At 32.1% G+C, this 27,630-nt stretch overlaps 1 protein-coding gene and 1 long non-coding RNA gene across 12 annotated transcripts; one reads left to right on the forward strand and one right to left on the reverse strand.

Moving 5' to 3' along the window:
• Positions 1 to 13,897: 13,897 nt before the first annotated feature.
• On the forward strand, positions 13,898 to 25,358 carry LOC105793074 (cysteine-rich receptor-like protein kinase 10). Of its 11 annotated transcripts, XM_052634703.1 has the most exons (8): positions 20,146 to 21,073; positions 22,141 to 22,848; positions 23,367 to 23,486; positions 23,566 to 23,768; positions 23,836 to 24,046; positions 24,155 to 24,392; positions 24,744 to 24,894; positions 24,980 to 25,358. In XM_052634703.1, the coding sequence occupies exons 1-8, from the start codon at positions 20,311 to 20,313 to the stop codon at positions 25,286 to 25,288; spliced, it is 2,703 nt and encodes a 900-aa protein (XP_052490663.1). In that variant the 5' UTR covers positions 20,146 to 20,310; the 3' UTR covers positions 25,289 to 25,358. The 11 variants fall into 11 exon arrangements, with proteins under 11 accessions (XP_052490668.1, XP_052490664.1, XP_052490667.1 ...); XM_052634708.1 differs by lacking the exons at positions 20,146 to 21,073; positions 22,141 to 22,848; positions 23,367 to 23,486; ... (3 more) ...; positions 24,744 to 24,894; positions 24,980 to 25,358 and adding exons at positions 13,898 to 14,431; positions 14,511 to 14,713; positions 14,781 to 14,991; ... (2 more) ...; positions 15,927 to 16,004; positions 16,520 to 16,750; XM_052634704.1 differs by lacking the exons at positions 20,146 to 21,073; positions 22,141 to 22,848; positions 23,367 to 23,486; ... (1 more) ...; positions 23,836 to 24,046; positions 24,155 to 24,392 and adding exons at positions 13,941 to 14,431; positions 14,511 to 14,713; positions 14,781 to 14,991; positions 15,100 to 15,337 and having other exon boundaries at positions 24,711 to 24,894.
• On the reverse strand, positions 16,143 to 16,876 carry LOC128042980 (uncharacterized). The gene is made up of 2 exons (XR_008198672.1): positions 16,743 to 16,876; positions 16,143 to 16,643 (listed from the first exon to the last, which is right to left on the reverse strand). It is a non-coding gene; the product is annotated as an uncharacterized LOC128042980 (long non-coding RNA).
• Positions 25,359 to 27,630: the final 2,272 nt, after the last annotated feature.

The following is a 27,630-nucleotide window of genomic DNA, read 5'->3' on the forward strand; positions in this document are numbered from 1 at the left end:
TTTTTAATAGAATATTTGTGTTTCTTTATCCAACAAGGTACTTGTATTTGGCAAAAGCTATATTTTTTGTACTTGAAAGTAACATTGTTAATCTTTTTGTGTTTAATTTAAGTTTTAGGGTTGAGTTGATGAAAATCATAATTAACTAATAACATCAGCAATTATCGATTATCAAATCAATTATAAAGACTGAATTAAATACTAAAAAGTTAATTATGTTATCTTTGAGTACTAAAATATATAACTTTTACTATATTAGATAAAAAAACACACTTACCACGCTAGAAAAGAAAGTGTTAAACACGAAACTAAATGATATATTAAACAAATTAGTAATACCAAATTTAGTCAAATCCATGATGTGAGTGAAATATGTATGTAATAAATGGCTTTGATTGAAGCAGTAAAGTTAAATAATAAAAATCATAATAATGTGATGATGACATGATATTTTGGGTTTGAATCTCATTATATATCGTTAGTATTCTTCTAGATTTTTATGAAAAGACAAAATAATCCTCAAAATAATAAATGAGGGAGTTTTGATAAAAATCATTACTCTCAACTCTTCATGTTATCAGGAATGCTTTACAAAATTCAGCCTTATAAAAATTCTCAGAAAAGCAACTACATTTCTCATTCACATAAATGGTATCTCAAAAAGAGAATTATGCTTATCCTCCACTTGAAAACCAAGATATGAGAATTATGAAGAGCGCAACTCATTTTTATTTTCTTTGTAGTCTGACACTTTTGTTTTTCACCATATAAATAGCAATAAATAATAATTTTAAGTGCTATTAAAATTGCAATATATTGGCAACCATCCATATTTGAAAAGTCAAAGATATTGGTGTCAGAAAATTCGCACCGAAAATCTGAGCATTTAAGGCACCGAAAATTGGGTTGAAATTTGGCATGGGATAATTGCAATTTTTGGTCCTTAATTGTATAGGGACTTTGCAAGTTGATCCTTAAACTTCAACTATAAATAGGCCTAACTATTTCTCATTTTCAATATCCCACATATGTCATTCTCTACTTAAGGCATTGTTCTCTCTCCTTATTTATAAATTTTCACTTGTATTTTGGAGTGAAATATATTTGGTAGTGCCTCAGGACGTAGGCAAAATTTGTTGAACCTCGTTAAAATTCTAGTGTTCTTTATTTTTTATTTTGCATTTTTTGCGAGTGTGTTTGTAGTAATTCATTGTGCTATTAAATTACGATAGAGGGATATTCTGGCTAGGAAAGACCTGGTACTTAAGTGATCCTCGTGATCCACCTCTCTTTCCTGGGAATTGTACTTAGTGTGATTTTTTAGTACAATAATTTTACTCTTTTACATGCTTCCGCGCAACACAATATGACTTAAGTTTTTCCTCTCAACTTAAATTTTGGGATCTCTAGTCAATTAAGTACGGTTCTTTTTACCTTTTAAAGGCTTTAAGGTCATTACTCTTGAGATCCCTAGTCAATTCACGATGTTTTCCCTTGACTTTACACAATCAATGAAAATAACTCCATCTGACTAGCTAGTTTTACCATTATATATGTCGCTTTGAATCCTTCCAATTGTTGATTGATTGTCACAATAGACACAAATAGCTACTACTAGCTTTGGCCAACTTGAAATATCCTTTAATAAATTTTGAAGCCATTTAGATTCCCTTCCAACTTTATCAAGAGTAATAAACTTTGATTTTGTCATGGACTTTGCAATACACTTGGCTTAGAGAATTCCCAAGATATTGTACCTCCACCAAGTGTGAAAGCATATCCACTGGTTGGTTTTGAATTTTTAGTATCAAATATCTAATTTGTAACACTATTGATGCAAACCCAAGATCTAAAAGACTCTCAAAATCTTCAAGTTTAGTAAATCGACAAGAGAAACATGTTTTTGGTGTAAAAGCAAGAAGATAATTTGTCCTATGCCACCTCTAATTAACTTGTGATTGGAAAAAATGATAATTGGACAACTCCCTACGATACCCCCTAGATAAATTGTACCTAAAAAAATATGGATAATGGAAAAAATAAATAAGGTGAATCTCAACCTTGAAAAAAAAAAGTAATGTGAATCTCTCATGTAACATCTCGTTTTCCAGTGGTTTCAGGACCACAATTCTAGTGTGTGAGTTCATAAATGTTAATTATTTCATATTTATTAGCTCATTACTATCATATTAAAATTTGGTCCAAGAATTTTGACGTTTCGCTAGTTAATTAAAGAAAAAGGACTAAATCATAAAAATTATAAAAGTCAGTCTCTATGAGTTTAAAAGTGAAAATGAAATATAAAATCATATTTAAATGGACTAATATGTAAATTTAGCCATTCTTGATGTTAGTGGCCGATTTTAGATTTGATTTATTAAGTTTTATGATTAAAGTGTTATAATAATAAAACAAAAAGAAAAACAAAGGTCACTTTCATCATCTTTGTTCTTTCAACTGAAACTCCCTGGTTGAAACCTTGGAAAAATCGGCCAAGCTTCATTTCTTATGCATGGTATGTTTTTCTAGCTCGTTTCTCGTAAATTTTATGTTTTTAATATCGTTGTAGCTTAATCTAACTAGCCCATGGACTATTTTGTGAAACTGTTAAAGTTTTAAAAACTTTTGATTAATATTATTGAAGCTTTTTAGTTGTTAATGGTTTAGTTTGATGCTTGATGATGAATTTGGATTATTTTGTAAAGTGATTTTGAGTAGATTTAAGTTTAGGTACTAAAATGATAAAATATTGAATTTTGCTTGGTTTTCTTGTAAAATTGTAGAATTAGAGGGCTGTATATGGATGATTAAAATTCAAAAATATGGGTTAGGGATTAATTGTGAAAATAGACTTGTTTCGACTTTAGGGACTAAATTGAATAAAATACAAAAGTTTAGGGCAATTGTGAAAATGTCAATAAGAAGTCATATGCATCAAATGAATTGTTATGAAGTATTTTGGACTAATAATTGAAATAAAAATATTGTATAGATCAAGAACCAGAGAAAATTGTGGAAAAGAGAAAATTACTAACTAGTCCCTAATATTACTATTTCTACAGTTTTGCCCTAGTAAGCTCATACGATTTAGTTTGTATAATTTGAAATGCTATATTGATTGTGAGTTGTGGTTCATTGAATATATATGTATAATTAAATTGTTATAAATTTATACAAGGTGAGAAAATAATTGAATTGTAAAGTGTTAATACGATGATATGTATCGAGCCCGGATGAACATAGGATAGGATACAATTGACATGTCAATAAGTTATTTTGCATGCTATACAAGATTGACTTGTGATGAAATGATGATTCATGACTTGTTATTATACACTAAATATACCAGAGTCTAGCATTTGTTATGGATTGCTGAGTTATATTTACAGTAATCTTGACGTGTTTCTTGGGACGAATGTAAAGCCTACAAGCTTGGAACTTGGTGCCCAGGTGTGTTTCTGGAAGGATGTTAGCCTACGGGCTAGGCACTTGGTGCTCAGGCGTGTTCTTGGTTGGATTGGCTTAGTAGAGCATTCTGACGTGTCTTGAGTGGATAACCACGTATCCGTATCTGTTTATATCGTTCATCAATGACATGATGATTATATGCACTTGATATTTCTTGTAATGATAGATAATGATTTTGTTAATTATTAAATTATGTTTTCAAGGTAAGTTATATCGTTTCAACCTATGAACTTACTACGCTTTTTGAAGCTTACTTGTGTCGTTTTTCCTATTTTCTTGTAGATATCGTTTTGTAGAATTAGGCAATCGGATCAAGTTGAAGATCATACTATCCAACTATCTCTTGGTAGACTTTGAGAATGTTTATTTTGGGATATGTGGCATGCAATAGGAGTATCTTGTATTTGTTTATAAGTGGTATATTTTGTGTTTGTATATAAGTTGAATGTTTATGGCAAATTATGTGGTGGATCATGTTTGGTTTAGAGATTTGAATGTGATATTTGCTTGAATGAATTAAATGTGATAGGTAATGTTTGAATAGGTAATACTTTGGTTGGAGTTGTTTTTAATTCTATGAATTGGTATATGTGTATGGTTTTCTGTTGATAGCTAATATGTAGTGCATATACTTTGGCAATGAATGTTATTTGGTGATTTAATTGTGGTATATTGTCACCTTATATGGTCTTATTTAATTAAGTTTGAACTTGGTAGAAATTGAAGTTGAATGCTAGACTTGAATGTTGTTTGTGATGGTGCCTTATGGCATATTGGTTAGAATTAAGTAAATGACATGTTTTGGTATGTTTTTAGTGTGATTTGAACAAGTTGAATGATTGATTAATAGTATACTTGTAGCCTAAGTAAGTATAAATGGTATAACTTGCATTTGAAGGTACATTTCAGTTCACACGGTCTGTCACACGGCTTGACACATGGTCGTGTGTTTCACATGGGCATGTGGCACGGCTGTATGCTATATTTAATTTAGGTGTCAATTGGATCACACGTCCATTGTCTGTTACACGATTTGGAGACACGGTCGTATGCCTCCACCTATACGGTCTTAGGCCTTACACACGGTTGAACAACACGACTATGTCACATATCACGATACGTCATTCACCTGCCACACAGCCTGATAACATGGTTGTCTGACCCCTATTTTCTATTTTCACCTTACTTTTTTGTTTTGTTTCAAATTAGTCCTTACTTGTTTCTAAACTAATTTTAAAGTCTTGTAGGTTTGATTTAAGCCCCATTTTTGTAAGAATGCTATGATTATTGAATTATTGTCTATAAAGGTTTGTTTTAAGTAAATATTGAATTAAAAATTCATATTCTTGACTGGTTAATTATCATAACATCTCATAACCCTAATCTGGTGACGGAGACAAGCGAGAGGTGTTACATCTCAACCTTGCTTAAAACAAATCACAAAGAAACATTAGCATCAGAAGGTCTCCCTTGCTTGTCTTTTAACAGTAACAAATTGGAATTTGTAATAGTTAATTTTGACACCCTTCCACTGAGCATGGATTTGTTCTAATTGCTTCATAAATCCACAAGTAAACAGATTAATTTAAACCTAAATCTTAATCCAATTAATGAAAGCATCCGAACAAAAAATAATCTAAACTTTTTGAAAAGAAATTACAAGTAAAAATTGTAAACTTTCAAATAATTGTCATAAAAAATAACTATTACAAATCATGATCAGGAGTGTGACTTAAACTAAAATAAGATTTGGAATAAAAATTTACATATAAGACTATAACACCCCTTACTTGGAATGAACCGATACGTTTTGAGCAAGACATATCACATTTGGGCACTGAAGCTAATTTAACTCAAGCATCAATATCCAGACTTCTCTTTAACATAATATATACTCATTTAAAGATATTTAAGTCATTTTTAAGCTTACTTTAAAGTTTTGTTATAATCTGGGGTTATTCGGGGCTTAATCGGGGCAAAACAGGGTAAACATGGCCAATGTCGCGACACTGGAAAATGGGTGTCGCGACATTGGGCTTTAGATGTCATGACACCTAAAATAGAATGCTCCAATGACTCCAATGTCACGACACTGAAGGTTGGGTTTTGCAATATTGATCGGATGTTGCAACACTGGGCTTTGGATGTCGCAACATCGGAAACAAATTACTTGGAACATGTTTAAACAATCTAAAAACAAGTTCAAACTACCATCAACCTTCCTATAACACATCTAAACACTTTAGGAACTCAAAATATACTAGATTATCATTCAAAAACTTCACCTAACACATAAATATACTCATCTAAAGAAGTCAAATTCCTAAACACAAAATAATAATTAACATCTATGGTATAGTTTTAGAACCACATGAGAATTTACAACAAAAGTTTATATGATTATAACCCTAAGTACATGCCAATATTTAAGTTTCATACTCTTCACTCCTTGCTTGATGATGAGATGAGGATGAGGAGAGCCACTTCAAACTCCACCTTCAAAACGATATTTACCTACATGTTTTGAAACAAAGCGTTAAGCTTATGAAAGCTTAGTAAGTACTAAAGAATTCAAACCTTGCCATTGAGTTTAATTAACAATTTTAATAAATAAATAAACATGTTAACATGATGACAATAATTAGTCTTAGTTAAAGAATAGCGACAAAGTCATTCTTCATTTTTTCATTTGCCATACTTTTATCACAAGTGAACAAGAAGGATAAACAAAATAAAATCACAAATACATTAGCAAATAAGTACTAAATCAGGAGCGCCAAAGTCGCTAATGACATGCCATCTATATCCCAAAACTTTAAAACTTGTCTACAAAGGGCTTTATGATTATTGTAAAATCATTATTCATCACAAGTACAATCAAATTTCATATTTTCAAAATCACACATAACTTTTCAACATTATATAATTTAGTCCTTTTCTTTTCACAATTATATAACATTCACAATATTCACATTCACTTACCATCTCCTTGGGTAGTTCACATATTTATTAAGTTAATAATACTAAATTGAATGAAAATAACATGTTCATTAATTTTATTCTTTCCAAAAATCTAATTAGGTAAGGAAAATTCTAAAGTGCTTACAAATTTTGCTAAATTAGACTTCCTTCAAGTTTTGTTTACTTGTTTCCCCTTGTCACACCCCTTCCATCTTCTTCCTTTTCTTTCTTTTAAAACCTTAGTTCATCACATTATCTAGATTTTGTCTCTCCTCAAGTATGAATGGTTCACTTCTATTCAAAAATTTAAGCTTACTAGGTTGTGGGTACCTTGATTTAGTTAAGGTTTTCAATGGGAATTTGATAATTTTTAGCTTGAAATGGCCTTAATGGTGATGGAGGATGAAATTGAAGAGAAAATAAAACTTTCTCATCTTTTACTTAAAATATCACCAACATTTTAATAAAAATAATTTAATTTAATATTATAATAATAGTATGATGAATAAATAAAATATTATTATAACTAAAAAAATCCATCTATCATCATTATCCATTGGATCTTAGTGAAATTGCTCTTCATGTCATCACATATTTTACCAATAATTTAATTTAATCCTTTTTGCTTTTAATTTCTCACTTTAACCCCAACACTTTGTAAAACCTTACAATTTAGTCTATATCTCAATGTAATATCTCCTACTACATCAGTCTTTTAAATTTTCTCCAACCTCTACTTCCTTCTTCACTAACACTTATAAATTTTCTTTTATTTGTTTAGAATAATTTCGACTTAAAATTATATTGTTATGATCAAGGGGTTTTCGAGGATGTTACAAAGACTTTAAGTCCGGTAACTCCTGTGACCTCAATACTATTATTAAACCAACAACTCATTGAAATCTATTATTTTTTAAAACTTAAAATAATTTATAAAATAGAATGAAATAAAATCCAAAATCCCATAACTATACCTACTACCAAATTAACCCGTTTAGCAAGTGGTGTTCTAATAATTGGGAATGGTTGTAGGAAACATGGATATGGCAATGGCAGGCTCACAATGCTTTCACATGCATTGACACCATATGCGAATGAATTATTATGTATAGATATTTCATTTAATTTGTATAAATTCGTATATTATAAATTTAAATATTTAAATATTATTTTAAAGGATTTAAAGTTAAAGTTGATGCGATGGTTAATTTGCAAATATTTATTTTATTGAATTTATTTTACTTTTGTCAATAATATATTCGATTTTAATAAATATTGTTTGAATTTATTTTATTTTTTATGGAATAAATCTCAAAATTATACATTAATTTTGGTCAAATGAGTAATCTTATGCATGAACTTTGATTTTGTGTAATTTTGTAAATGAAATTTTCATTTTGATTCAATTTTCACGAATCACTAACACAATTGTCAATATTAATTATAAAACCATTTTATGGTTACATGTTGCATACACAAATAATTATATTTATCTAATATATAAATAAATTGATGTATTTATTTAAATGTATGTGATTGAATCAAAATAAAAATTTTATGTATACATCCGAACCACGACCAAATATCCATGCGCATGATTGCAACAAAGTTCATGTGTAGTTTTAAAATTTAACTTTTTTTATAGATAATGAATGACATGTGTCTTTTGAAATACATTTACAATTTTATTTTCTTAATCCTTTTTATAGGTCAAATATCCGACGGCCCTCGGCCTTTTGTCCACACAAATCCTCTTATTTTGTTATTGTATTTATTTCTTCAACAAGTGACGAAATTTGGGTCACACAATCTCTAACACTAACAATAATGCTGGTGTCAATCGTCAATAAATCAATATTCTAACCTCTAAATGATTTTTTGAAAGTATATTTTTCTTGATACTAACTTAAGCATTTAAAAGCATTCTGAACACAAACTTCACCAAGCATCTGAGTATATTTCATCTTCTACATGATATTCTAACTCAATCCAACACCAAAAAATAATATATACCATTGAGTCACAACTCATTAAATACCAAACTGATTTATTTTCAAATATATTCTAATAATTTTATCTGTAAATAATTAAATAATAAAAATATAGCACTTAATATTAATATTTATTGTCGATTGAGTCTTAGTTTGATTGACATTAGTATTCACTGCACCAAAATAGGCTTTTAGCGGCGCTTTTAGTGGCGTTTGGATAAAAAAACGCCGCTAAAAATCGAGCATTAGCAGCGCTTTACAAAAAACACCGCTAAAGATCTAGCATTAGCGGCACTTTAAAGCGCCGCTAAAAATGAGAATTAGCGGCATTTTTTGAGAAAATGCCGCAAAAACCTAAGACCAACGACATCATTTTTTGACCTTTCGGGGCTTTAACGGCATTTTTGGAGAAGCGCCGCTAATGCTCCGGGCTTTAACGGCGTTTTTTGAGAAGCGCCGCTAATGCTCCGGGCTTGAGTGGCGTTTTTTGAGAAGAGCCGCTAATGCTCCGGGCTTTAGCGGTGTTTTTAGAGAAAAGCCGCTAATGCTCCGGGCTTTAGCGGTGTTTTTAGAGAAGTGCCGCTAATGCTCAGGGCTTTAGCGGCGTTTTTGGAGAAGCGCCGCTAATGCTTAGGGCTTTAGCGGCGTTTTTGGAGAAGCGCCGCTAATGCACAAGGCTTTAGCAGCGTTTTTAGAGAAGCGCCGCTAATGCTCAGGGCTTTAGCGGCGTTTTTAAAAAAGCACCGCAAAAACATTTTATCTGTCTAATTACTATTTAAATTGTTTATTTATATTAATTAAAATTCAATTTATTTTTAATTGGATATTTTTTAAAAATGGATAAATTTCAAATAATGACACGTATAAATAAATTGAAATAAAAACATAGAAAAATATTTGTTAAAAATGGAAAATTAAAATATTATTATTTAAAATAATTTTAAAATTTTTGGGTACATGACTGATTGATTTTTAATTTATGTATTAAATAATTTCATATATAATTGTAAAAGATACGATAGTATTAATTTTAAAATATTTAATTAATTATCATTATAGTTTAGGGTTTAATATATATGATTTAGGGTATATGGTTAATTTAGGATTTAAGGCCGGTTTAGGAGTTACAATTTTAAGGTTTATAGATTATGGAATTAGGGATTATGGATTAGGGGTTCTAGTTTAAGGGTTGTGATTTAGGGGTTAGGGTTAGAGATTAAGAGTTAGAGATTTAGGGTTTATAAATTTAGTGTTAGGTTAGGATTTAGGGTTTAGATTAATTAGTGTGCTTTAATTTATATTACATAAGGTTTAGGGGTTAGGGGTAGGGATTTGAGTTAGGGTTCAGAGTTCAGATTAATTAGTATTTTTTAATTTATATATTAAATAAGGTTTAGGGGTCAGTAGTTAGGGGTTAGGGGTTTGTGGTTAGGGGTTAGAGCTTAGAGCTTAGAGCTTAGAGGTTAAGAATTAGTGATTTAAGGTTTAGGGATTCGGGGCTGGGTTAAGGTTTTGTTTAGATTAATTAGTATTTTTTAATTTATATATTAATTAAGTTCTTATATAATTGTAAAAGAGGGGTTAGGGGTTTTAGGGTTATGTTTATGATTTAGGGCTTAAGAGATAGGGGTTAAGGATTTAGGGTTTAGATTAATCGGTGTTTTTTAATTTATATATTAAATAATTTCTTATATAATTGTAAAAAGATAATATTTATTTTAATATATTAAAATTATGATTATAGTTTAAATTATTTAAGAGATAATAGATCAATTATATATATTAAATAGTTTAGGATTTAAGGTGTACTTTAGATTTGTTAAATGATGAAATTTTATACAATTAATTAATGTTTTATATTGAAAATATTTAATCTAAATTTAGATTAAATGGTTTAAACCATTTGATATATTTAAATATTAGATTTAAAAATTGATAAATAAATAAATTCATGTAATGATTGATCATATGGATAAGTAAGTATCTATTTTGGATAGGACCAATTTATAACAAATAAAATGAAATACAAAAACTAAAATCATTCCATATTGAACATGCAGCAAAATAGCTATATTTTAGTTAGCAAAATAAAAGATTTTTAGTAGAGCAAAACAACGTCGTTTTGTTCAAAATAAAATAATTTTTCATGACATTTTTATGGTAAATGCCGCAAAAAATAAGCAATAGCGGCGATTTTATAAAAAAAACATTTTACTTTTAGAAATCGCGTCATTTTACAAAAAAAACTTCCCCTATGAAATCCTTAATCTTCCCAGGGCTGACAATGTTTTGAACTTCTTTTGATACCCGTTCCCTTTCCATTCACGAAGTCCTTTCTCCTATTACCCTTTACCCTCTCCCTCTGACCCTATCAAAGGAACCCAGCTTTCCATCTCGCTACCAGACGACGATGTTTTAAACTCTTTTTTCATCGTTTTCTCTACTTCCCCTTCTTCTTCTGCTCTCCAATGGCTAACTAACAAATACGAGTCCCCACCCATTCCACCAAACATGTTTATCTTGTCTTTCAGAACAAAAGAAACAACACCACCAGCCTAAGCCTAAACAGATCCGAGCTTTCTATTTTGGCTAAACCAAGACTATATCTTGTTCTATACTGTTGGTGGGTCTGTTTGTTTCCAAAGATAACTTCACTGCATTTTCTTTGCTTTTTCCCAATGGATGTTTTCTAGCTTCTTTCTTTTGGAGATTAGTTAGCTTCTTTTCTAGGTTTTTATTTCTATTTGGGGTTCTTTTCTTTTGTCGTTCTTTTCTGGGTTTAAATTTGAAACTTAGATTGCTTTTCTGGATCTGCTACTTCTTTTATTTCTTATTCCATTCTTCAGGCATATATGTTTGATTATGTGTTAAGGCATGATACATTGAGACCTGATATATGTATATGTATGTATTATTCACCTCATTACCTTTGCAAGGATTAAAGATTGTTGAAATTGATATTGGAAACATAAATTCTCTAAGTGGGAATTTGCAGTCAAATAGGTAGAACGAACACCTGACCAAGGTATTAAAGAATGGTTTCTTACAAGTTATTAATAACCTGGAAAGACAGGTGATAAACTGTGTGGTTTAGGACAACTTTATGCATTTATATATATTAATAGGAATTCATTATATCCACATAAAATTGTTAGCTTTGTCTACATTATTCTTCTTTTAAACTATTTTTATTTTAAATGTTAATATTTTTTTTGAGTTTTAATTTGTACTATTTTAATCAAATAAATATAATTTTGAATGTAAAAAAATTAAAGAAAATAAAAATCACCATCGTTATTATTCTAATATTTTTAAAATAAAATCATGGTACAAAAGAGAAAAGATCAGCTGTTCTCAAGTTAATAATTTATATTATGTCTATTACTTTTGGTTCTTCGATTGTCGTTCTCTATAGACCGTAGAGGAAATGTAATTTATTTTCTTGGTTACATGTCACAATGTTTTATAAATTGGATATAAGTGACTATTTAATCTTTGCATTTTAAGGAGGAACTTATCTGTTATTTATTTTAGAATTGTAACATTGAATTCCTCACTTGTATTAGATTTGATGAACTGGAGACAGCATTGATGGAGATGGTTAAGCTAGGGTAAACTGGAATATGTTATTCAATTTGCCAAAATTTACAGTCAATTGCCGACTTGTTTTTAGAGATAATTATAAAACTATGTAATTCCTATCATGCAAATCATTTTGCTTGCTTTTACCTGGCACCTTAGGCTTCTTCATGAAATTTGCATTACCAGAACTTGCTAAAAAACCCGTGTTTCTGGTTTTCATGAATCATGAATTGGAAGTTGCTAGTTTTCTTAGCAGTTTGAAGATTATTTTCTTCTATCCATATGAATGTCTTTATGATAATGATGCTTGTAGATTTGCGGAACAAAATGCAGCTGCACAGAGATATTCTGTTGAAGTTTTGTGTGATTGATCGGATGTGTATGCTGGCTTTCATCAACTACTTTCGAAGGCCTTACTAGGAATTGAAATGGTGTGCAAAGAGATTGCTTCTTTTGATCTGATTTTTCGATATAAATACTGGACAAAGTATGGATATTTTACTGCTGTTAGTAAAATGGGATTCTCTTCTTAGGATCTTAGTTTCTTCAGTTGTATTAGACTCAACAATGGCTTGCATTGCATTGGTGTTGATTTTACCTAAATTTCGAGGTTTACAATTTTTAATTTTTATTAATTATTTACATTTTTTCATGTTTATTAATTTTTATTATTATTTAAGCTTCCTTTATTTGCCTTCTTTTATCATTTTCATACAAAATTTAATTTAAATAATATTTTTTATTTATCCTTAAAAGTATATTTAAAAAATAAATTAAAATATAATATTTATCATAAAAATAAATATTATTTGATTAAAATAATTTTTTTGCATGATATGTTTTTAGGGGCGTTTTTGCGAGAAGCGTCGCTAAAGGTTTGTTCTATAGCGGTGTTTGTGAGGTCGTGGTCTATAGCGGCGTTTATTTCTAAAAGCACCGCAAAAGTTAGCGACGCGTTCAATACCGGCGTTTTTAGCGGCGCTTAAAGGCCTAAAAAAACGCCGCTAAAAGCCTGTTTTGGTGTAGTGGTAATTTGTTTGATTATTAAAGTTTCAATTTTGCTGGCTATGTATTGTTCGAATGTATCGAGTTAGGCTCAATTGCGAAACTGTCCATCCCATGTTTTTTTTCCCAATCCGTTAGTTTAAACAACAATCATATAGTTTTTTATTCATTAATTTCACATAAAATATATAAATTGGTCATCACCAATTCCCTTGAATAGGTCTTTTAAATTTCAATATCTCATACGAAATCATTCTGCTCACTAATCTCACACAATGTATACACAAATTATCATAATTTTAATAACACAACTCCACCAACTATCACAAAAGCTGAACTCAAAATCTTTATAAATACAAAATTTTGTATTTTTTAATCCCTATGAAGCAAAGATCTAAAGGGAAATAATCAAACATTCAACTTAATTTCATTATTTATTTATAGAACCTTATGTTTTTGCAATCCAACATTAAATCCAAAGGGGATCTTATAGGAGCTAGGAGACCTTCAACCCTAAAATTTTGAGAAATTATCATTAAGGCTTTTTATAATAACCTTAAATCCTAAGCAAAGGTTTGAAGATGAATAAGATGTTTTGCAAATAAAGCCATGAGTTTACTAATCTTCTATGCCTCCTCTATGTTTGTATTCCAAACTTGTGTTAAAAAATGAATACACCCCTCTTCCGTTTATTCTTTTCTTTCTTCTTTAGCAATTAATTTGTTTTGTATGGAAATATTTATTTATTTGGTCATATCTTTGGAAAACATTCTTGAATCATCTTGGCTGGATCTTTAGTGACAAATTATTTATAAATGACAATATAATATGGCTTTCTATTATAATTCAATTAGATTATATAAAATGTTTTCAATTCATTCTGCTACTCTTAACAAAAGCTTTAGGTGCTAGACTCGGGTAGTTTCACAACCAGCAGTACATATGCCAAAACTTTGACCATATTCTCCATTCTCTCCCACACAAAGTCTCATTGCATTCCTCCCTTTATCATTTGTTGTAACAAAAGAATAGTCAATTCGACTGTTGAGTAAGTGGTTAGCCAATCAATAGAAGGATCTGCTCCTTTGATTGGATTTAGTTAGCCATCTTCTTTTGTATTCATTTCAGCCTAAGTAGATATGGTTGCCAGCACACTTAGTATCTAGTCTAAACAATCTTCCACTATATGAGTTGCAAGCTTTGCTCTCTTGCTCCTTAAGGCTAGTGGAGTTTTTGTGTTTCTTGTTACGTGTCCTTCCACGAGTTGATGATAAGATCTCTTTTTTCTGGGAAAAAATTATCAGATGAAACGAAACAAAGCAAATCAATATGGATCCCACTTGGTGCAAGCTTATCAGCTACTCTAGGACTAGCTCTGTTTTCTGCTTGTGGTTTCTTTATCTGGAGAAGGAGAAACGTTCAAGGTATGCACTATTAGATCATGCTGGCATTTACAAATTTATGTTATAATCTTATAGCCAATCACATTTTGTTTTATTACAGAGGATAAAGGCCAAGAAGTTCGATTACTTGACTTGGTAATGGGAAGTGTTCCTCGTGGGAACTCAAGCGAAAATTTTGATCTACAAAATGTAGGAAGGTCGCAGGAGTTTCCTTCAATTCAATTGAATATTTTACAAGCAGCAACCAATAATTTTTGTGATGAAAATAAGCTAGGACAAGGTGGGTTTGGCCCTGTATACAAGGTAATTATGGTTAGGAACTAAAATAACGTGGTTAAGAAAAAATGCATGTTCATATGTTAATTTGTAGGGCACACTAGCGGATGGAAAAGAAATTGCAGTTAAAAGGCTCTCAAGAACTTCTGGTCAAGGGCTGCTTGAGTTCAAGAATGAGGTCATGTTAATTGCCAAATTACAGCATAGGAATCTTGTGAGGCTGTTAGGATGCTGCTTAGAGAAAAACGAAAAGTTGCTTGTATATGAATTCATGCCCAACAAAAGCCTTGACGTGTTCCTATTCGGTTTGATCCTTCAACCTTGAAATAACAACATTATCTTATACATACACAAAATAAATTTGAATATTTAACTTGTCATTTCTTTTTCTCTCCTTCTTGAGCATTTGTCAGATTCGAGTTTGCCTGCCCAACTAGTTTGGCAAAAACGATTCAATATTATTAAAGGAACTGCCCGAGGTATCATGTATCTGCATGAGGATTCTCGTCTTAGAATTATCCACAGAGACCTTAAAGCAAGTAATGTTTTACTTGACCATGAGATGAATCCGAAAATTTCGGACTTTGGTATGGCAAAAATTTGTGGCCGAGATCAGAATGAAGCAAATACAAATAGAGTAGTCGGAACATAGTAAGTCTATTAATTGGTTCTTCCCAACTTATTAACTCATAAGCTTACAGGGTTACATCTACTTATTTTCTTCACCATTAGTTGTTGCCAACTTCAACTTATCCATATTCATCGACCAGTTCTGAGAAATATGTCCTCTACATCAATATCATATAAACTAGAAGGACCCCATGCAAGCAATGAATCTTAGTATGTTTCATGGTTAGTGATTAGAAACAGAACTTGGTTTTGTTACTGAGAGTATCTGATATGTGATTGATATACACTGAAAATCAGTTCATGTTTGTAAAGTTTCTTATGATTATCTAATTTTGATTTAGTTTTTCTTCATTGTTTCTTATAAACTACAACAGTGGATACATGGCACCCGAGTATGCTATGGAAGGACTTTTTTCTGTCAAATCTGATGTTTTCAGTTTCGGTGTCCTTTTGGTGGAGGTTATAAGTGGAAAAAGGAATAATGGGTTTCATCTTTCAGAATACGGTGAAAGCCTCCTGACTTTTGTATGTTTTCTTATCCTATCAAAATTTAAATAATAGATTAATACCATGTTATGTATACTACGCTAATTCTAAGTAAGAATCGTAGGCGTGGAAACTATGGTCCAAAGGAGAAGGAATGGAGTTACTGGATAAGCATCTTGTTGAGTCGAGTGTGCCCAATGAGGTTGTTGGTGTTTAAGGGCAGCAGCAAGCTGCTTTGATCTTGCTTGGACAGCAAGCCTCAAGGCTTGCAGAAGAAACAAACGCAGAAAGAAAACAGAAAAGAAGCTTGCGAGTGGAAAGCAGAAAAGAAAAGAGAGAATTTGAATGAAAAACAACCTGAAATTTTTCATTAACTTGAGAATAAGGCCTTAAGCCATTACATATACCAGCTAACTTGTAAAACAAACAAGTTATCACCTAATCAACTACCGAACACCACTAATATGCATTGAAACTTACAAGATTAGCTTGCATAATAGCTTTACTGATTTTTAGTCAATCAACATCAAAACATCTACCTACTAAGTTCAAAATGAAGTAGATTACAAAAGGATTAAGGAACAACTAAATGTGGCAACTAGATCAGAACTTTGAGCTTCAGCTGCTGCACACCATGGCTCGACTGCATGCTGACTTTCCTCTTGCATGGCCACCTTTGTTGATCAGCACCTGGCATGGGAACTAACCTCAACAGAGGTGCTTAAATGCATCCAAATTGGGTTATTGTGCGTGCAATCAGATCCGGCAGACAGACCGACTATGTCAACAGTGGTTGCAATGTTAGGAAGCGACACCATAACAGTTCCTCTACCAGCGAAACCTGCATTTTATGTTGGACGTTTTATTGCAGAATCAGTTCAACCCAATTCAAGTGATAAAATATGTTCTGTTAATGAAGTTACGATTTCAAACATGTCACCTCGGTGATTGATTAGTCATTCCATCTTCAAGTTTTTCACTATTACAAGATATGATAGATTCTAAAAATTTTGTTAAGCCGCTCTTTTAGCTAAATGTTCTGCAACATTCCAGCAAAACACAGGGAGATGTTCTTCCGAGTTTTCTGTATTGGTCTTTGATATATATGTAAAAAATGACAAAGGGGTATGAAAAATTGGTATGAAGCTGACTTTTCAAATCCAAAGTGGGAACGGTGGGAAAATCATTCCATTACCGAAGACAGAGCAGCAAAAACGAGTCTATTTGTTCAAAACTGACTTTTCAACGAGTATGGATGAGAAGGTACAATTTTCGTTTCATTTTTCTTGGATACAATTAATTTCACCACTTTGCTAAGCTCAAGGTAGACTTTGATTTCGACCAAGTCAAAAAATAAAACCCGAAAGAAAAGTCCTTGGACTTTATTATCTGTCAACTTCAACCTCCTAAAGGAGGAAACATGGAATTATCTCATTACAAAATGGTAATACACAATTAGTAGCTCTGGTGATTCCAGAGCACAACCTCCAAAATGAGGTTTCAATTTCGGGCATACTTCCTCGATAAGGTTTGAATATTCTGAAAACCATCATCCTATATGTGGTTCAAATAAAATCAAATTATCAATGCTTTCCATATGCAAAGTAGGGGCTGAAGTCCCATTAGAATCTACCGTATTAAGTATTAACTAGCTCAATGATTCTGAAAACTGGCCTATAACAGGCACGTAGTATTGTATGAACAATGAAACCAAAGGAACTTCAAAAATAGTGAGAACAGTAGAAAAATCATTCCATTGCCGCTGATAGTCAGTGTTGGATTTTTTTATTACCGAACGGTGGGAACGGTGGGAAAATCATTCCATTACCGAAGACAGAGCAGCAAAAACGAGTCTATTTGTTCAAAACTGACTTTTCAACGAGTATGGATGAGAAGGTACAATTTTCGTTTCATTTTTCTTGGATACAATTAATTTCACCACTTTGCTAAGCTCAAGGTAGACTTTGATTTCGACCAAGTCAAAAAATAAAACCCGAAAGAAAAGTCCTTGGACTTTATTATCTGTCAACTTCAACCTCCTAAAGGAGGAAACATGGAATTATCTCATTACAAAATGGTAATACACAATTAGTAGCTCTGGTGATTCCAGAGCACAACCTCAAAATGAGGTTTCAATTTCGGGCATACTTCCTCGATAAGGTTTGAATATTCTGAAAACCATCATCCTATATGTGGTTCAAATAAAATCAAATTATCAATGCTTTCCATATGCAAAGTAGGGGCTGAAGTCCCATTAGAATCTACCGTATTAAGTATTAACTAGCTCAATGATTCTGAAAAACTGGCCTATAACAGGCACGTAGTATTGTATGAACAATGAAACCAAAGGAACTTCAAAAATAGTGAGAACAGTAGAAAAATCATTCCATTGCCGCTGATAGTCAGTGTTGGATTTTTTTATTACCGAACGGTGGGAACGGTGGGAAAATCATTCCATTACCGAAGACAGAGCAGCAAAAACGAGTCTATTTGTTCAAAACTGACTTTTCAACGAGTATGGATGAGAAGGTACAATTTTCGTTTCATTTTTCTTGGATACAATTAATTTCACCACTTTGCTAAGCTCAAGGTAGACTTTGATTTCGACCAAGTCAAAAAATAAAACCCGAAAGAAAAGTCCTTGGACTTTATTATCTGTCAACTTCAACCTCCTAAAGGAGGAAACATGGAATTATCTCATTACAAAATGGTAATACACAATTAGTAGCTCTGGTGATTCCAGAGCACAACCTCCAAAATGAGGTTTCAATTTCGGGCATACTTCCTCGATAAGGTTTGAATATTCTGAAAACCATCATCCTATATGTGGTTCAAATAAAATCAAATTATCAATGCTTTCCATATGCAAAGTAGGGGCTGAAGTCCCATTAGAATCTACCGTATTAAGTATTAACTAGCTCAATGATTCTGAAAAACTGGCCTATAACAGGCACGTAGTATTGTATGAACAATGAAACCAAAGGAACTTCAAAAATAGTGAGAACAGTAGAAAAATCATTCCATTGCCGCTGATAGTCAGTGTTGGATTTTTTTATTAAAAGTTTAGGGTTTAATTAAAATTTTTAAAAAAATTTGGAGGATTTAATGAAAATATTTAAAAATATTTTAAGAATATTTTAACATTATAACTTTTGAAAATAATAAATTTTATTATTTCATTTATTAATTTAGATCATATACATATTTTCTTCCTTGGATTTGAAGTATAATTTAGATTTGCAGTTATTGGTTGGATTTGATGTTATAGGAAATTATGTTGACAATTCGGGTTCTATATGAATGAAAATTGGATGTTAAAAATATGCTAAAGTTAGTGGTGCTTTTTCCACAAACGTCGTTAAAGAACATGACTTTTAGCGGCGCTTTTACTAAAAACACCATTAAAGAACATGACCTTTAGCAGCGTTATTAAGAAGAGCGCCGCTAAAAAACATTTAAAACCCTCGAAGGTTATGTTCTTTAGCGGTGTTTGTAGAAAAAGCATTGTTAAAGGTTATGTTGGCGTGAGAAAAGCGCCGCTAAAGGTCATGTTCTATAGCGGTGTTTTTGTGAGAAACGCCGCTAAAGATCATATTCTATAGCGTCACTTTTTCACATAGACGCTGTAAAATTTAGCGACGTCATCTATAACGACGTTTTTGTGGCGGTTATAAAAATGCAACATATAGTTCGCGGCGCTTATAAGCCCCGCTATAGGCCAAAAAAACACCACTCTATTTTCCTGACTGCAGCAACATTACATTAAATTAGTAAGTGATGAAGTTGGTCAGCATGCAGCAAACACTCGACAGCAAGCAGGCCATGAAGACCAAGCTATGCAGGAGCTGCTGCAACAAGTTGTTTTTTGTTCCTTTTGTAAACTTTAGTTCATGAAATGGGTCTTAGTTCATTTCTAACTAAGTTAAGTATTTGATTGATGTAATTGGCTAATGTATGAGCTGTAAACGCAGCTTTGTATAGGTTTACAAGTTAAAATTTCAAGTTTCCATGTAATTAGTAGAGGGAGGTAATGTTTAGGTGATTACTTGCTGTTTTTGACAAGCTTAGTGCTTGATTTATGTATTGGCATCATGTCATTGTTTATTCAATGAATGAATCAGATTTTGTTCATCAAATACTCTCCATTTTTCCTTAACTTTTCTTCTTTCTTTTGCTCGAATTTGTTTGTTTGCTCAGCAAGTATCAAGGCTTGTTGCACAAGACACAAGCTGAGCTTGTCTGCTTCTGTTCCAGCACCAACAGTAAGGAATCCAAAAGAAGATTGTCCACTGAACAAACCTTTCCTTCTCATATTAGGTATGATTGAGGAATTAAAGACCAAGTTTCGTTTGACTTTTAAAAGCTTCAAGACTTTTGCTTTAATGAGCGGTCTTTGACTCTTTCTCCAACTCAATCCCCCATCTCTTCTTTGCCATGAAAAATCTGGAATAATAAGTTCCCACTTCTTTCTTTTGGGTTTCGTTTCCTTCAAATTATACAACCTCAAAATGTGGGTTAAATTTACAGCTCTTTCTTCAATTCTCTCCCATCTGCTTCTCAGCATCAGTCTTGTTGAGGCATTCATAAGATGCTACGACACTGGTAATTTCACCATAAATAGTACCTATGGTAAAAATCGGGACCTTATTCTTGCTTCTCTCCCACCGAATGTCTCTGCAAAAGGTGGTTTCTTCACTGCCAATGTTGGCCAAAACGCCTACAAAGTTTACGCTCTTGGTATGTGCAGAGGAGACTCTAGTCGTGACGATTGTTATAAATGTGTCAATTCTACAATCCACGACCTCAAAGCTAACTGTCCCAACCAGAAGGAAGCCCTTTCATGGGAAGGGCAACCATGTCATGTACACTATGCAGATCGCTCGTTTTATGGAACCCTGGAGGAGTTAGGAAACCCTGAGGCAGGCTATAATACGGGCGACATCAAATCTAACTTAACAGAATTTGATACGATTTGGGAGAGTTTGATGGACACAGTGGTGAGAAACGCTTCCAACGGCTCTTCTACTCGTAAGTATGCAACCAGGGAGGCAGACTTTACAGTATTCCAAAAGATATATGCGCTAATGCAGTGCACTCCAGATTTATCACACGAGGATTGTGATTCCTGCCTAAGGCAATCCGTGAGTAACTATGAAAGCTGTTGCCATGGGAAGCAAGGAGGTTATGTTACGAGGCCTAGCTGTTATTTCCGCTGGGATTTGTATCCTTTCTATTCTATAACAACCCCATCTCCTTCCCCAGATATAAAAGGTATGTAGGCATCTTCTACATGACTCATGAGTAAATTGAATTAAATTAAAATTAGAATAAATAAGCATCTTTTCAAAGAAAATGAATTCTAGTAGGTATCATTCTAAAAGGGCTCGACATCTATAAGCAAATATATTATATATTAAAATAAAATAATTATATCAGTAAAAATGCTATAAAGGTCATCAACACTAACGCACATAGGTTGGATAAGGTTATAGCCTAAAGGATTTTGAACCTTTATTTCTGCCTTTTCATAGTAGGTAATTAAAGTTTGAATTTTGTTGGCTAGCTATGTATTGTTTGAATGTTTAAAGGGTTGCCCTTTGTTTAAACTATTACAATTTGATTTTTCCACATCAACTCCGCCATAATCTTCACCTCAATAAACATATATAGCAAACTCCATACCATAATAAATTTGTTCCTTTAACTATTTCCCACAACTTCCATGGTCAAATGTAATGAATAGTGCATCAAGAAACAACTATCTTCCTCTAATTAATAAATTCGCAAACTCCCATTTATAAAAAATTCATTGAGTTAGGCTCAATTGCAAAACTTCAATTACATGCTTTCTAAAGTCTCTAATATCCCATCACATAATTTCACATAAAGTGTAAAAATTGGCCATCACCATTTTCCTGGAATAGGACTTTTAAGCTCTAATATCTCATACAGTAGTCTTTTTGTTCATCGATCTCACACAATGTATACCAAGACTATCATAATTTTGAAAATTTGAAAAGAGCTTAACGTCTATAAGCAACCAAAACTTACTGTTATTGTTATCTAATTTGTAATTATTTCTCGTAGTTATCTGATATCCTAGACTTGCAAAATTACAAAATTTGTCCAAATATTCATCCAATTTGAGAGCCTTCTTTTCTCAATCCAGCACTCTTCTTCGTCTCTGATTGCATTTGATTCAAACAAAAAATTTGAGGCTTTCCTATGTTTTTCATTTGTTGGAACAAAGAAAGTCAGTTCCACTGCTGACTAAGTGGTTAGCCAATTTATAAAAGAAAAACCCCTTAACGAAAGCTTTCATATGGAAAATTTTGCAGGCATCAATCTAACCTACCAAAGCTTTAGGTGCTATAATGACTCGGGTAGTTTCACAACCAGCAGTACATATGGAAAAAACCTTGACCATATTCTCGATTCTCTCCCACACAACGTCTCTGAAAATGGTGGTTTCTATGAAGCCATTGGTGGCCAAGACTCCAACAAAGCTTACGCTCTTGGGATGTGCAGAGGAGACTTAAGTAAAGGTGACTGTTATCGTTGTGTCAGTTCCTCGGTTAATGATCTCAGAGTTAAGTGTTTTCACTGGAAAGAAGCCGTTTCATTGGCAGTTTTACGACCTTGTATTGTACACTATGCAAATCGCACATTTTTTGGAAACTTGGAGGTAGAACCCACGGATGCAGCTCATAACAATGAAAGCATCAAATCGGACGTACTAACAAAATTTGAAATGGCTTGGGATGGTTTGGTGGTCAGTTTGAGGAGAAATGCTTCCAACGGCTCTTCTAAGTTTTATGCAACTGAGGAAGCAAAATTTACAGAATCTCAAACTATATATGCACTAATGCAATGCACCCCAGATTTATCACAGGAAAATTGTTGGACCTGCCTAAAGCGAGCCACAGAAACCCATAATGATTGTTGCCGTGCGAAGCAAGGTGGTTTTGTTCAGAAGCCAAACTGTTATTTCCTCTGGGATTTGCATCCCTTCTATGCACTAGGACCTGACAATACATTTACAAAAGGTAAGTATGGCTAGATGACTCGTAAGTAAATTGATGTAATAAAAATTACCAAATTGGAACATGGAAACCATCTATTCATTCAATCTCTAATATGGTTTGAGAGCCTTCTTTTCTGAATCCAGCATTCCTCATAGCCAACGACTTAACCACAGCTCCTTTTCTCAATCCTTCTCATCTTCTTCATCTCTGATTATATTTGATTCAAACAAAAAAATTGCAAGATCATTTGTTGTAACAAAAGAATAGTCAATTCGACTGTTGAGTAAGTGGTTAGCCAATCAATAAAAGGATCTGCTCCTTTGATTGGATTAAGTTAGCCACCTTCTTTTGTATTCATTTCAGCCTAAGTAGATATGGTTGCCAGCACACTTAGTATCTAGTCTAAACAATCTTCCACTATATGAGTTGCAAGCTTTGCTCTCTTGCTTCTTAAGGCTAGTTGAGTTTTTGTGTTTCTTGTTACGTGTCCTTCCACGAGTTGATGATAAGATCTCTTTTTTCTGGGGAAAAATTATCAGATGAAACGAAACAAAACAAACCAATATGGATACCACTTGGTGCAAGCTTATCAGCTACTCTAGGACTAGCTCTGTTTTCTGCTTGTGGTTTCTTTATCTGGAGAAGGAGAAACGGTCAAGGTATGCACTATTAGATCATGCTGGCATTTACAAATTTATGTTATAATCTTATAGCCAATCACATTTTGTTTTATTACAGAGGATAAAGGCCAAGAAGTTCAATTACTTGACTTGGTAATGGGAAGTGTTCCTCGTGGGAACTCAAGCGAAAATTTTGATCTACAAAATATAGGAAGGTCGCAGGAGTTTCCTTCAATTCAATTGAATATTTTACAAGCAGCAACCAATAATTTTTGTGATGAAAATAAGCTAGGACAAGGTGGATTTGGCCCTGTATACAAGGTAACTATGGTTAGGAACTAAAATAACGTAGTTAAGAAAAAATGCATGTTCATATGTTAATTTGTAGGGCACACTAGCGGATGGAAAAGAAATTGCAGTTAAAAGGCTCTCAAGAACTTCTGGTCAAGGGCTGCTTGAGTTCAAGAATGAGGTCATGTTAATTGCCAAATTACAGCATAGGAATCTTGTGAGGCTGTTAGGATGCTGCTTAGAGAAAAACGAAAAGTTGCTTGTATATGAATTCATGCCCAACAAAAGCCTTGACATGTTCCTATTCGGTTTGATCCTTCAACCTTGAAATAACAACATTATCTTATACATACACAAAATAAATTTGAATATTTGACTTGTCATTTCTTTTTCTCTCCTTCTTGAGCATTTGTCAGATTCGAGTTTGCCTGCCCAACTAGTTTGGCAAAAACGATTCAATATTATTAAAGGAACTGCCCGAGGTATCATGTATCTGCATGAGGATTCTCGTCTTAGAATTATCCACAGAGACCTTAAAGCAAGTAATGTTTTACTTGACCATGAGATGAATCCGAAAATTTCGGACTTTGGTATGGCAAAAATTTTTGGCCGAGATCAGAATGAAGCAAATACAAATAGAGTAGTCGGAACATAGTAAGTCTATTAATTGGTTCTTCCCAACTTATTTAACTCATAAGCTTACAGGGTTACATCTACTTATTTTCTTCACCATTAGTTGTTGCCAACTTCAACTTATCCATATTCATCGACCAGTTCTGAGAAATATGTCCTCTACATCAATATCATATAAACTAGGACCCCATGCAAGTAATGAATCTTAGTATGTTTCATGGTTAGTGATTAGAAACAAAACTTGGTTTTGTTACTGAGAGTATCTGATATGTGATTGATATACATTGAAAATCAGTTCATGTTTGTAAAGTTTCTTATGATTATCTAATTTTGATTTAGTTTTTCTTCATTGTTTCTAATAAACTACAACAGTGGATACATGGCACCTGAGTATGCTATGGAAGGACTTTTTTCTGTCAAATCGGATGTTTTCAGTTTCGGTGTCCTTTTGCTGGAGATTATAAGTGGAAAAAGGAATAATGGGTTTCATCTTTCAGAATGCGGTGAAAGCCTCCTGACTTTTGTATGTTTTCTTATCCTATCAAAATTTAAATAATAGATTAATACCATGTTATGTATACTACGCTAATTCTAAGTAAGAATTGTAGGCGTGGAAACTATGGTCCAAAGGAGAAGGAATGGAGTTACTGGATAAGCATCTTGTTGAGTCGAGTGTGCCCAATGAGGTCCTTAAATGCATCCAAATTGGGTTATTGTGCGTGCAATCAGATCCGGCAGACAGACCAACTATGTCAACAGTGGTTGCAATGTTAGGAAGCGACACCATAACAGTTCCTCTACCAGCGAAACCTGCATTTTATGTTGGACGTTTTATTGCAGAATCAGTTCAACCCAATTCAAGTGATAAAATATGTTCTGTTAATGAAGTTACGATTTCAAACATGTCACCTCGGTGATTGATTAGTCATTCCCATCTACAATTTTTTCACTATTACAAGATATGATAGATTCTAAAAATTTTGTTAAGCCGCTCTTTTAGCTAAATGTTCTGCAACATTCCAGCAAAACACAGGGAGATGTTCGTCCGAGTTTTCTGTATTGATCTTTGATATATATGTAAAAAAATGACAAAGGGGTATGAAAAATTGGTATGAAGCTGACTTTTCAAATCCAAGGTGGGAACGGTGGGAAAATCATTCCATTACCGAAGACAGAGCAGCAAAAACGAGTCTATTTGTTCCAAACTGACTTTTCAACGAGTATGGATGAGAAGGTACAAGTTTCGTTTCATTTTTCTTGGATACAATTAATTTCACCACTTTGCTACGCTCAAGGTAGACTTTGATTTCGACCAAGTCAAAAAAGAAAACCCGAAAGACAAGTTCCTTGGACTTTATTATCTCTCAACTTCAACCTCCTAAAGGAAGAAACATGGAAGTATCTCATTACAAAATGGTAAGACACAATTAGTAGCTCTGGTGATTCCAAAGCCCAACCTCCAAAATGAGGTTTCAATTTCGGGCGTACTTCCTCGATAAGGTTTGAATATTCTGAAAACCATCATCCTATATGTGGTTCAAATAAAATCAAATTATCAATGCCTTCCATATGCAAAGTAGGGGCTGGATTCCCATCACAATCTACCGTATTAAGTATTAACTAGCTCAATGATTCTGAAAAACTGGCCTATAGTATGAACAATGAAACCAAAGGAACTTCAAAAATAGTGAGAACAGTAGAAAAATCATTCCATTGCCGCTGATAGTCAGTGTTGGATTTTTATATTAAAAGTTTAGGGTTTAATTAAATTTTTTTTAAAAAATTGGAGGATTTAGTGAGAATATTTAAAAATTTTGGTAGGTTAAATTAAAACTTTTAAAGGCTTAATGAGAACCAACAAAAAAAATTTAAGGGATCTAATTAAAAATTTTAAATTTTTTGAAAGACTTAATGAAAATTTTCAAATTTTTTGAAGGGGCCTAACTCTAATTTATTATATTTTTAATGTCTAAAAAGAATTTTCAAAATTTTGTGGGAGACCCCCTAGGGCTTCATTATCATCCACCTCCAATAGTAGTACCATTTTCAGCACCAAAACGAGCGAGGACATCTAAAAGATTAAACTATTTTGAAAATATTAACTTTCAATTAATCAATGTTTTTTTTTTGAATAAGTTATTAAAAAATACTTAAATAATAAAATAAATGTAGATTTAAAATGTGAAAACCTAGAAAGTTTAGAAAAGTAAATACTTTTATAATTTAAATAACTCTAAATATTAAACATTATTAATAAAAATATTTAAGATTTTATGTTATATAACACTGCATTCTACATTTTTTATTTGATAACTTGTGAAGTGGGATAATGTCTACTAAAACAAATTATATTAATAGGATAATTATACTAATTAGTAATTTTATCACATATGTATGCACATAGAATGTATTTAGAACAAAAGTAAGTATAGTGAAAATAACATTTATTAAATAATGAAATGTCTAGTTTGAAATTAATACTAAACATATATGCAATACGTGTGAAATTAAAATAAATAAATAAGTTTAAATATAAATAAAAAATTAAATGGTTAAATACTTGTTATTTAGAATGATAAATGTATTCCAATTGTACTACACATATACTTTTGTAAACTACTTATTTAAAATATATGTAATAATGCAACAAGTAATTTGAAATTAATAATAATATACAAACTTAAAAGGGATAAATCTTAAAATTATATATGAACTTTGATTTAATGTGTAATTGTATACATGAATTTTAACTTGGTACAATTATATACGTGAAACTCAAATTATGGTTCAAATGTATAGTAGAAATTTAATCATACATATTTAAAGAAATAAATACATCAATTTATTTTTATATTGGATAAATATAATTATTTATGTATGCAGTATATAAATATAAAATAATGTTATATCAATAATTGTGTTAATAATTTACAAGAATTGAATCAGATAAAAATTTATATGTAATTACACTTAAATCAACTTAAAATAAAATAAAATAGTTTAATTTCTCAATTAAAAGAATATTTTCCATTAACTAGACGCAGGTGAGAGACTAAGGCATTACAGACCAAGTTTCGTCTGACTTTTAAAACCTTCAAGACCTTTTACTTTAATGGGCGCTCTTTGACTCTTTCTCCAACTCAATTCCCCACCTCTTCTCTGCCATGAAAAATCTAGAATAATAAGTTCCCACTTCTTTCTTTTGGGTTTCCTTTCCTTCAAATTATACAACCTCAAAATGTAGGTTAAATTTACAGCT

This window comes from Gossypium raimondii, chromosome 8, assembly GCF_025698545.1.
Source record: "Gossypium raimondii isolate GPD5lz chromosome 8, ASM2569854v1, whole genome shotgun sequence".
NCBI classification, from domain to species: Eukaryota; Viridiplantae; Streptophyta; class Magnoliopsida; order Malvales; family Malvaceae; genus Gossypium; species Gossypium raimondii.

Coding starts and splice junctions, on each gene's coding strand:
- LOC105793074 (XM_052634703.1), top strand. CDS start 20,311: ATGTGGGTTAAATTTACAGCTCTTTCTTCAATTCTCTCCCATCTGCTT. Junction 24,393..24,743: donor AATAGAGTAGTCGGAACATA/GTAAGTCTATTA, acceptor AAACTACAACAG/TGGATACATGGCACCTGAGT. Junction 24,895..24,979: donor GTGAAAGCCTCCTGACTTTT/GTATGTTTTCTT, acceptor TAAGAATTGTAG/GCGTGGAAACTATGGTCCAA.